This window comes from Erpetoichthys calabaricus, chromosome 1 (assembly GCF_900747795.2).
Source record: "Erpetoichthys calabaricus chromosome 1, fErpCal1.3, whole genome shotgun sequence".
In the NCBI taxonomy this organism is placed as follows: Eukaryota; Metazoa; Chordata; class Cladistia; order Polypteriformes; family Polypteridae; genus Erpetoichthys; species Erpetoichthys calabaricus.
Window position 1 is genome coordinate 71568686 of NC_041394.2, and position 12238 is coordinate 71580923.

The window sequence follows — 12238 nt, forward strand, 5'->3', positions numbered from 1 at the left end:
TGGAGGGGAGGTATGTTTTTGGAGAGAGGTTGAAAGAAATTGACCAAACCAATTTAAATGCATACTTTGGGCTTCTTATACTTGCTGATATTTTCAGATCCAATGAAGAGTCCACTTAATACCTGCGGAATGCAGAAACTGGCCAAGAACTTTTCAATGAAACAATGTCTCTGCAAATCTTTTACAAAGTTTCCAGGATGCTGCTTTGATAACTGAGATATCAGATCACCTCGACAACAGGGAGAGAAGCTGTCTTCAATCAAGTCAGTGTGGAACAAGTGGCTGGAACACGTTCCCCTGTGCTACAGCCCAGGAACCAACTTTACTGTTGACGAGTAGCTTATGCCCCTTCAGGAAATACATGCTATCTAAACCTGCAAAATATGGAATCAAGAACTGGGCTGCCTATGATGCAACATCATTATATTCATGGAACCTGCAGGTATATACTGGATGGAGAAGCTCCTCAGAAAAACCAAGAAATGTGGGTTGCCCTGGGCATGACACAGGGACTCCGTGGTCACAGCATCACATGTGACAATTTTATTTTTTGCACAATTATTCTTCATTAAGAGAAAGCTAATATTGGTGAGAACAATAAGGAGAAACAAGCCAGAGCTCCCACCTCAGCAAAGAACAGGCCTGTCAGTTCAAGTAAATTTCTATTAACAGCCAACACATTATCGGTGTCTTATATTCCAAAAAAAGAAGAAAAATGTGGCACTCATTAGCACACTGTATAGGGACCACCGAAATGAAAGTGAAGAGCATCATAAACCAGAAATCATTATGGATTACAATGCTACAAAAGTTGGAGTAGATAATGCAGATAACTCAGATAAATTGATGAGTGGCCACAGCTGTAAAAGAAGCTCCCTACGCTGGCCACTTGTAATATGTTTCAATATTTTGGAGGTCTCTGCTTACAGAGCATCTGACATCTGGATGGCACTGAATCCAAATTGGAATATTGGAAAGCTACAGAAGAGACGACTCTTTCTTCAAGAGCAGTAAGTAATTGGTAAGACATTAAATCTAGAGAAGACAACACATCCCAAGGACCCCATCCTCTACGGCCACAGAAGGAGGATGCTAGAGCTACAGGACCACCAACTCCAAAACTTGAAGCAAGTATGAATGTGTGATTAGACTTTTAGAACTTACCAGCGCCCTTTCATCATTCTAGGTTGCTGCCAGTAGCAGCAAGAGGGAGCGCTGTAATGTTTGTTGACCCAAGAAGGACAGGAAGACACCATTTGCATGCATCAAGTGCAAGAAATACATTTGCAATGCACACAAAGTAAAATGATGTCCTTGACGTGGTGTGTAGATGCTATGAATCTTTGTTATGTCATTTCATTATAACACTACATGTAAACTTTGTCCTTTCAATTTGTTCAGTTCAAGACAACAAACATCAACAGCACTGGAAACCTTATCCCATTCATATTTGTTCAAGATGAATATGATAGATTTCACCTACTGTTTGATTATTATTGATTCCTACACAAAAATCACATTTTATCACATGATTTGAAAAGCATTTTCGTTTATAAATGTGAACTTGCTAAGATAAACAGTAAATACTAAACATATGAGGTGTGTGTGTGCGTGTGTGTGTGTGTGCGTGTGTGTGTGTGCGTGTGTGTGTGTGTGCGTGTGTGTGCGTGTGTGTGTGCGTGTGTGTGTGTGCGTGTGTGTTTGCGTGCGTGCGTGTGTGCATGTGTGCGTGTGCGTGTGTGTGTGCGTGTGTTTGTGTGCGCGTGTGTGTGTGTGTGTGTTAAGTACTGCCCATTATGAATGAAGGCTCCTGGCATTCAACTAGTACTCTATTCTGGGTTGGTTCCTTTTCTGTTTAACACAGCTGACATAGCTTTAAAAATTTTAAGTTTAATATATGAAAGGTTTGACCATATTTGCTTTCCTTAAATAAGGTAAACATAACTAAAAACTTAGCTTCAGTAGCATATTAAGTTTACATTTGCACCACATCAAACAAATCTGTCAGACTTAAGACACAAGAGAAGGTGGTCTGTCACAGGTTTGGTAGAAGTAGGCAGGTCACTGTAGTGTCCACCACCTGCAGTGTCATTTTGTTTTTTGTTTTTTTTTTTCTTGCAGTAAAAAGGAAGTTCCATGCTGTGAACACCAATATGTCTTGGTTCTCAGCTCTTGAACACTGCAATTCCAATTACAATGGCATGGCCACCATCCGAAGTGAAAGAGAAGAGTGGCATTTGCTGAAGTACCTCAATGGAACCAACATACGGGAGAAAGTGTGGATTGGGATGAGGAGGTCCAGGGTCTTTGGATTCTGGTTCTGGATGAATGATGACCCGGTCATTTACCAAAACTGGCTAAATGACTCTTCAAAGAACATTCAAGACGATCAGAACTGTGCCACTCTGGATCAAAATCAGACGAAGTGGGTCAAGCAGGACTGTGCAGGACCAGCCCTGTTTGTCTGCTACTGAGGTGAGTAAGTGGATAATGTGAATGATAGCACATTCTTAGAAGGCATGAAACCCATTTTTGAAATACACACAATGTCTACAGAAACTTCTAAATTTAGCCTCAGGTTGTATTGTTTCAGTACTTTATTGTATTACTGTATAGCTAAATGCAAGACTAAGGTTGCCAATACGATAATTTATATTGATGATGAAATATTACCCATTAAACTCACTGAGAGAGGCTCAACATAATGATGCTGTTTTGTGTTTCTACCTGAGTGCACTAACCTTGTGTGGCAGCCATCATGGCAATTCTGCTGATGAAGTTCGGAGGTCTGATCCGCCCCTGCAGACTGCACAGCTCTGCTCAGGGCTCTTGTACCTGTGGTTCTCCTACACATTTGCAGTGAAAGAATGAATCAAAGAGCTAATTTATAACTCAAGTCTCCTCATGTGGTGTCTATTCTATATTCAGAAATTTGAAGCATAAAGACCTAAATCTTGAATAAACGACAAACAGACTGAAACATCCAACAAACCTCCCCTGCTAATTTCACTCTCTACTGGCTTCCCTTCTCTCCTGGTGCAATATATTCATGAAAGTTACATTTTGTTCTTGAAATTCATTCACCTTAAAATTCCTCAAATCTTTACTTTTCCGCACCAAAATGGGTTTCTCCTCTGATACATTTTGCCGCCTTTGACATTTTCAAGTCAATTTTAATTCAGTTCAATCTGATTATTATTTGTATAGCGTTCTTCACTGACTGAAGACTCAGAGCACTGAAACCAAATAACATAACAATGCAAATGTTACAAGCTGCATAAAGAACATACATAAAAATACAGAAGGAGTTTAAATGCAGTAAAACAAAGCAACTTCAAATAGATTAACATTAACATGTCCAAACCTTACAACTCCATTAATGTTATCATTGAGAAATGTCCAACTGACAACAGAGGAGATGAACAAAAACTTCAGCCAGGAAAATCCATGGAGAAAATGAACTACATGGGGTCAACAGACAGCTATAACAGAGAATGTCTGCCACAGTCACAGTCCTGGCTGCCCGTTCCCTCCTGTTGTGGTGTGAAATTTTACATATACTGTAAGTTGATAAATATTTTGTATGTCTTTATTTGTAACTTATAACACTAATGTCTATCATTGATAAGAACACCAATGGTTTGATGGTTAAGAACCCACCCCACTTTTTCGGACTGTGTCTTTGTAATTTTACAACAGGGTCGGGGGAAATGCCTAAAACCAGTTTGGTAAGTGATTCTCTGCAGGACTCTCTCAATCAATCTTCACAGGAAAGCCAATCTACCGAGCTGGCAAGTATCAGCTGAGCAAATGGTTTTGGGGGGCAGGTGTGAAAGGCATTGTGTGCCCCATTGGTCTGAAGTATGGTTTTTTGGGATTGGCCTGAATCAGAGGCCATTCTGTAGCATGATGCCCTTTGGCGTAAGGGTTTGGACAAAGAATGTATACATTTGGTTGCTTTACTCCTCCCTATCTCTCTTACAAACTTCACTATGAAGAGGCATCTCTCTGTCACACCATTGCCATGAGGAGCCCAAATCAGCAGCCATAATGAGACAAGCATGCAGCCTGTTCTGAAGAAAGCTGACCAAAAATGATGCCTTAACTCGAGACATTTAAAGTAACTACAAGTCTGTGTGCCACCTGAAAATACACACCACCATTTATTGTTGTGGCGAAAAATTGTCACCAGAAGGCTTTTTACCTGAAATGAAGGTTATTAGGACTAAGAGGATAGGCAAACAGAGTCTATAGTTTTATTGCAATAATATAACAATAATAATAACACGGACTCAACCCAATACGGCCAAATTGAGCTGAGCCCCGAACAGTTCAGGACTCCAAACTTATATAGTCATTTCTTATCACTCTGACTTCGCTCAGATTAGATCATTTGCTGTTTTCTCTGACTCCCCTCTGCACCTGCCCAGCCGATACCTCGAGTTCTCATGGGAGCCATTATTATCTCCTGACTTTCCTTGCAGCTGCCCCCCCGGTATTTCTACTGTCTATTGTTTATCTCTAGTTTCTGTTTTTGCTTATTTCTTTCACTGGCCAAGGCCTTTCTTCCATTTATGGATTTCCTCTCTCATTTTCCCTTCCTAGTCTATTTGGTGGTCAAAACTAAATTTTAATTTAAAAAGAAATATGGCATGTGCCTTTATTTAATCATTTGCTTGGCATGCTTGATTTACATTTAATTTCTACACTAAGGTTAAATGTTAGTATAATTTTCTAAACTTATTTATGCTAGAATATATTTTGTTATTTTCCATACATTACATCATCTCTGACCTTGGCAGCAATGCCTTTTGCTATTTCTGCTGACTCACTATTCCAGCTAGTTTCTCACACGCCTACCATGACCATTTTTCTATATTATGTCATTGGTATCGTTCCTCAGCTTCCTAACCTTGAACACAGGTGTCCATGTTTTCCCCTTCTTCTGTTCTCGATAGTTTCTGTGCGTCATTCTCTTTCTATTCTGTTCTTCCCTTCTTAATACTGGTAATTTTCCTTTTTTACTAGAAAATGCAATATGACTGATTTTTTAGTTAACCATTTGCTTGACCTATATTATTTGCTTAACATTCTAATTTATGCTTAATCTAATGTTTTAGAAGCTGTTAATTACTTTTATGTCTATTTATGCTAATACTGCTAATACATAAATTGTTATCTTCCATATTATCAGGTTGTATGGTTGCCAATGTTCACTTGTACTTTGCTTATTGTTATTATTTATGAATATTATCAATAATACATTATTTAAGTTCTAACTTAATTCCTGCTTGTCTTTTACTACGCCTAATTGAGTGAGGTTATAAATGTAGAAGGGAAGGTGGGGAGAAGTTATATACTACAATACCTTATAAACAGTGGTAAGTCTGTGAGATCTGAGGCATTCTGACAAAGGCTATACATTAATAATACAAAAGTGGAAACTAGTGTAATATAGAACTCTGTCAGGACAAAACACCTCCTGCCTATTTTACAGCATTGTAGAAGTTTGGCTGAGCAGTGTAATGAGAAGTCAGAATCCTTCATCAAAGTCAATGAAGAGGTTTTACTGCACAAGCCCTTCAACCCTACACTCTTTTATTATTGTGCCCTGCACTTCCCACTTCCATGCAGGTGATTTCTCTTACTGGATGGGGAGGGAAAATTTAAACGTGATTGTTAGATGACATACAGTAAATACACAATTTGACTTAATTTTCTGAACTGCAAAGGGATGGCCGGCAGCATTACTCAGTCAGGATGCCCATGAAGTGGAAGGATGGAGGAAGGCAGCTTCTTTAGGGCACTGCCTCCGTCAGGATGGTAGATGGCAGCCATCCTGGGTTGCAGCAGTGCCACAGTTCCCACAGGGTACCATGGGAATTAGAGTTCTTTGACTCAGCCCTGTTTGGTGCCGTGGGTGCCACCAGGGGGTGCTACGGGGACTGGGTCAAGCCTTTGGGACACATAGAAGGAATTAATTAAAAGAAGCTGCCCGCAACAACACCGGGAGCTAGAGTCGGAAGGAAGAGGTACAAAGACAGAGTGCTGTGTATTGGTTTGTGCTTTTGTAACTGTGCTGTGAAGGTGGGAAATTATTGGAAAGAGTTTCCCACAGCTGAATAAAAGCCTTGTGTGTTGCAGAGACTTGTGCCTGTGTCTGTCTCTGTTGGGTTTGGGGAGCTGGAGCGTATACTGCAGGCCACAATATATATAAATAAAATGTTATATATACATAAACATACATACACCAACATACAAACATAAATAACTTATACATATGTACCTGCACAAGAATGAAAAGAACACAATATAATCAATATGAATATACTGTAATGATTTAAACACTCAAACTCATAAGCTAAAAAGCAAATGAATAAAAGTGCTTTGTTAGTAAAAACTTAAAACTATGAATTGTGGGAGCTGACCTTATTGTGAGGGGTAAACCATTCCACAGTTTAGCACCAGCCACCACAAAGGCATGATCGCCATGTACGTGGGACAGTAAGCAATAGCTGATTTGAAGACCTCAGCTGCCAGGCTAGTGAAATATTAGCAAACATTTAAATTTTGTTTTCAGGATTATCACTACAAGTCATCATTTTCATATAGCTGTACTCTGATACGGTGGCACAGTGGTCCTGTGGTCTCTCAGTCAGAGATCAGCAATTTGGTCAATGTCTGCATTGGGTTGACTTCTAGTACACTGGTGTTCCTCATGTCCTTTAGTGGAAAATCTTCAATTCTTGAACTGCAAACTGTTTAAATTAAATTTTCACACATTGCAAGCATTCTTCCAGCATTATACCAGTAATTTATGCAAGTGTTCCAGTTGGTTTCTTTTTCAATTAGTTTATGACATTGGATTGCGAAATAAGTTCAGATGCCACAAAACCTGCTTTAATTTATTTTTAACCTGGAAACAGATGAACACCATACGACAATGAATTACTGAATTAGTTTACTGCTTGAAAAAGGAAGAAGTACAGAGGTACTTAAAAGTTCCAACACTTTGATCAAAGTCATCCGTCATCAGGACAATATAGCCAATTATATGTGTGGAATGTCACATGTCCCAAAACCTCATGTGTGCATTTTACCATAAATATGGCTCATCTGAGGGATCAAAAAGAAATGACGGAAGGGCAGTGACATAGAAAGCAACATCATAGATCAAGAAACATGAGTCCATCTGGTTTGGACGTCAGTAAATATAATCTATGAATGACATTGATTGCGAAATCAAAAGCTGCGCAGGTCAACTTCCACCCCTTGACACATCTGATTTTCAGAAACCTTTTTCCATGATGGGGTGCAGTGGTAACACTGCTGCCTCACAGTAAGGAGACATGGGTTCACTTCCCGAGTCCTCCCTGTGTGGAGTTTGCATATTCTCCCTGTGTCTGCATGGGTTTCCTCCGGGTGCTCCGGTTTCCTCCCACAGTCCAAAGACATACAGTTTAGGTGCATTGGTGGTCCTAAATTGTCCCTAGTGTGTGCTTGGTGTGTGTGTGTGCCCTGAGGTGGGCTGGTATCCTGCCCGGGGTTTATTTCTGCCTTGCGCCCTGTGCTGGCTAGGATTGGCTCCTGCAGACCCCCATGACCCTGTGTTAGGATATAGCGGGTTGGGTAATGACTGACTGATGGACTGACTTTTTCTGTGACTGTTTATTTCCAGATTTCACTAGCTATTTTATTTTCTATTATATTTTCTTCACCAGCTGCACTCAGGTCCCAATCCAGGTAGTTCATCATATGGTGGGTGCAGCAACCCATTGGTATTTCACAAATCTGTTATCATCTATTCATGGTCATTTACTGTTACAGAGCTTCCTACCAGATCTAAATAATAAAGGTTCTTTCTGGAAGCTTCACATAAATGGGTATTTTAGGAACCAAAAGTGTTTCTCCTGTGTTATCATTCTGAAGAGCCATTCTGGCAACTTCATTTTTAAGAGTGTACTATGGGGAAGATTGCTGTTTTCTTATTGAGGGTGCTCCTCAATGATTAGACCATTGTCACACACGTGCGAGAAGAAGGCAGCTGAAGGGCTTAAGTAATGGTAATACCACATCCGACCAGAGTGCACTAACTGTCTTTTTCAGTTCCCTGCAGACCATTCCTGAGAAATCCTACCAGGTTTCAGTACCTCAGAAGATGTCACTTCCGGGTCCGGCCCCATCAATGACATCACTTCCAGGTCCGGGGCCCTTAATGATGTCACTTCCGGTCCCGGGTCCCTTGATGACATCACTTCCGGGTCAGACCCCTTCGATGACGTCACTTCCTATATGGGCCTTTAAAGTCGCCATCTTACCACCAAGAAATCAGTTCTGTTTTGGACTCAGTATTGCGAACATCTCTGTCAATTTAAAAACCTTTTGCAGCCAGGGATATTATACAGGTGGTTTCCCCAAACCTTTTTATGATGTCTGGTCTGTGTTTTTATCACACCATCTACCGTAAAAAAGTAAAACATAGTTTGGTTGGTAAGTGACATATAGCCAAAACAGTTGCGCTTTTATGTGTCACGATGAAACCCGCATGTTTTTTAGTGCTAGTGATATTGAATCTACGGTGGCCCCAAAGGGCAAGTGACAAAAAATGTAAAGGTGTGCTGCGCACAATTAAACAAGGAGACACACTTAAAGTGATGCGCACATTCAAACGAGGTGACATGCAAAATTAGAGATGATGCGCTCACAATCAGAGGGGTGACGACAAGTAAAAGTGTATGGAAAGGGTAGGTACATTGGCAAAACAAAGGGAAAACACTGATTGGTAGCAAGGTTTTCCTGTCAGTCCGCAGGGGAACTTTCCGTTTAAGTTGTGTGTTGAGTGAGGGAAAGTTAGCATTCTTTTTTTCAATTAAATTGTTGGTGATCTCAGGTCCCGATGTATGTACATGATGGTGTACATTAACAGGTGGACATCCATTTCTTTTTTTTCCTTGCAAGAGTTATTAAAAAAGATCCCAAAGTAAACTGGAGGTGTTTCCTGCTCTTTTTATTTTTTTTTGCCTGCAGTGCGGTGCTTGATAGTTTGTTCCAGTTTGTTAAAGATTCTACATACCATTTTATTATAATAACAAACACTAAAAGATTTATTTGTAAACTAAAGGGTGCTCTGTGGTGATTTTATGTTTGATCGGGTATTATTTGGAGGTATAGCAGCAAAAGACAAAAAAATCAACCCTCATGTTCATGAGTTATATGTGCTCCGAGTGTCCATGTTTGAGAGTTCTGGATATTGCACAGTATTACTTGTTCAAGAGAACAAGGCATTCCTTTAAGTAGTGCAATGACTTATAACGAAAGTTATAAGTGCAACAGAGCAGGATGATGCAGCACAGGAGGAGTCAGTAAAGGAATCACACAAGGTTGGCCTGCACAGTGTGTTCCCACACCTTATTCACAGTACAGAGTTGTCTGTATTGGATGGAATTTTATTTAAGCGATCTAGAATAGTACTATAGTTCCAAAGGTCCTGCAGTACAACATGTTACTAAAGATACATGAGGAACACCTGGGCATGGAAAAAAATATGAGGTGAACAAAAGCTGTGCTTTATTGGCCCACCATGGGCACAGATATAGAAAGGGCTATAAGGCGATGTGAAACCTCTCAGAAATAGAGGACAAAACAAAGCAAAGAACCAATGTGGATAGAAAATGTTGAAGTGCTTAAGCCACAGAGGAAGGCTAGCATTGACTTATTTATGCTTGGGGGGAAAAAAATCATGTGCTATTACTTGATTATTATCCTCATTATCTCGAGATGGTATTATTAAAAGAAACCTCGGCCTTGAAAGTCATAACCCATAAGAAGTCCATTTTTGCATGTCAAGGAATCCCAGATGTGGTGATGGCAGACAATTTACAGTTTAACTGTGAAGAGTTTAAGGATGTTGTAAGAGCTTATGAGTTCAGGCATGTGACCTCCAGTCCAAATTATCCACAGTCAAATGGATTGATAGAGAACAGGGTGAAAATAATCAAACAGTTGATCAGGAAATCAGCTGATTCATAAACAGACCCTTACATTTGGTCAACTAAATTATAGGTCAACTTCTTCATCAAATGGCCTATCATCAGCTGAATGTATATTTAATAATAATAATAATTCTTTACATTTATATAGTGCTTGCCTCACTACATTACATAGTGAGAGGGGGAGCCACTTCAACCACCACCAATATGCAGCATCCACATGGATGATGTGACGGAAGCCATTTTGTGCCAATACAATAACCACACATTAGCTATTAAGTGGTGAAGTTGTGTGAGAGATCGCCAATTAGAGACAGGTGATGATTGGGGGACCAGAATAACAAGGCTGTTGTGGGCAATATAGCCAGGGCATCAGGATACACCCTACTCTTTATAAAGGATGCCCAGGTAGCTTTTATTACCACAGAGGGTCAGGATCTCGGTTTTACATCTCATCTGAAAGAAGGCACCATTTTTACAGCACTGTGTCCTTGTCACTTTACTGGGATCCACATTTAGACCACAGGGTAAGTGCCTCACCAGCCAGCAGCAACCCAAGCTTTTCCTGGTTGGTCTCCCATTCAAGTACTCGCAGGGGCCACACATGCTTACCTTCAGGTGCTTGGCCTCGGCTGGATGACCTGTTCTGAAGTACATTTGGTATGGCTTCTGGTAATACTTTTAATAGTATAATATGCAATTAAAAAACAGAATACCCCACCTAGTAGAGCATCCTAGTGAAAAGAACAAAAATGTAATAGAGAGAAAAAATAAGAAAAGAGTTAATTCAAAAGAAGTCTTATGACAAAGGTGCAAATGTCCTGAAAGAATCCCAATCCCAATGATAGAGTAAAATTACATGATGGAAAACACTGGAGCGTTGAAGCTGAAGTTTTAAATAATGTGTCATCAAGGCCTCCTGAAAAGGAAACATAGAGAAGAAACAGGAGACAGTTACTTATTCCTGAAAAGGAACAAAATGGCACAAATGAAGTACAATTGAGTGAACATTCAAAAATTACAGAATCTGGGATTGAACCAGAAGAAATAAAAAAGAGCACTGGACAACCAGTAGGGATTAGAAAGTATGGTAGAATAATTGAGCCACCTAAGAGACTCATAGAACGAATGTAAAAGCTTGTAAGAATTTGTTTAAAATGTTATAATCATATTCACATTAACAACAGAGGAAACTGATGACAGAGTCAAAGAGCAATGTTACTGTTAGAAATGTATAGTTAGGAAGATGTGGGATGCATAAAGAATTACTTGTGGAAACAATTTTTCTTGACAAGAGGGATGTGTCATATGGGCTGTATGTGATTTGTATATCACATAGTATGTATGTATATATCCATATTACTAAACGAGAATGGTAAACCGGATATGAGAATGGTAAACCGGATATGGACGCAGGGACATGGGCCATGGACACAAAAGACGTAGTGCGCAGGCGCCACACAAAGCCCCCCTCCAAGCAACGGAAAATAAGAAATGAGGCGCCGGGCCCATAGCACACAAAAAAAAGGAGTCAGACGCAGGCGCCACACAAACCCTTGGCACACAGCGCCACAGAAAGCCCATAGCACACGAAACGGGACGCACACAAAAAAGAGGCTTCAGACCCATGACACACAAAGCCCCCCTCCACTAACAGAAATAAGAAATGAGGCAATGCACCCCTAGCACACCAAAAACAAAGGAGTCAGACGCAAGCGCCACATAGCACACGAAACGGTACGCACATAAAAAAGAGGATTCAGACCCACGACACACAATGCCCCCCCTCCACTAACACAAATAAAAAATGAGGCAACGCGCCCCTAGCACACAAAAAAAAAGGAGTCAGACGCGAGCACCACACAAAGCCCATTGCACACAACGGGACAGACTATGGACATAGCACACGAAACGGGACGCACACAAAAAGGAGAATTCAGACCCACGACACACAAAGCCCCCCTCCACTAACAGAAATAAAAAATGAGGCAACGCGCCCCTAGCCCCCCTGCCCAGAGTAAAACGAGAAAGACTACAAACCGTCTGACATGCCGCAAGCAGGATAAAGCGAGGTCAGAAGGAAATTCACATTCTCCAGCAGCAGCATACTGATACAATAAATAATATTAAATTAAAGAAAGATAATAATGCAGGTGAAAAACAGACAGTAACTTTGTATAATAATGTTAAATGTTAACGTTTACACCCCCGCGTGGAATTGAAAAGTCGCATAGTTTGGGGGAGGAACG

The 12238-nt window shown here is 40.4% G+C and overlaps 3 protein-coding genes and 1 long non-coding RNA gene across 7 annotated transcripts in view; 3 read left to right on the forward strand and 1 right to left on the reverse strand.

Moving 5' to 3' along the window:
* The window catches only part of LOC114651757 (secretory phospholipase A2 receptor-like), a 166268-nt gene that overhangs the window by 59046 nt on the left and 94984 nt on the right, over positions 1-12238 (forward strand). The window contains exon 4 of one of the 2 annotated variants that reach the window (XM_051929409.1): positions 2122-2624. In XM_051929409.1, coding sequence (XP_051785369.1) covers positions 2122-2474 — 353 coding nt within the window. In that variant the 3' untranslated portion in view covers positions 2475-2624. Of the gene's footprint in view, positions 1-2121; positions 2625-12238 lie in introns of those variants that run through there. The other variant, XM_051929408.1, reaches the window with a different exon arrangement.
* The window catches only part of LOC127528620 (uncharacterized), a 140975-nt gene that overhangs the window by 56542 nt on the left and 72195 nt on the right, over positions 1-12238 (reverse strand). The gene's annotated exons all lie outside the window — the stretch shown is intronic.
* The window catches only part of LOC114651765 (macrophage mannose receptor 1-like), a 136500-nt gene that overhangs the window by 29367 nt on the left and 94895 nt on the right, over positions 1-12238 (forward strand). The gene's annotated exons all lie outside the window — the stretch shown is intronic.
* LOC114651773 (macrophage mannose receptor 1-like) overlaps positions 1-12238 on the forward strand; it is a 55797-nt gene that overhangs the window by 28590 nt on the left and 14969 nt on the right. The window lies entirely within an intron of this gene.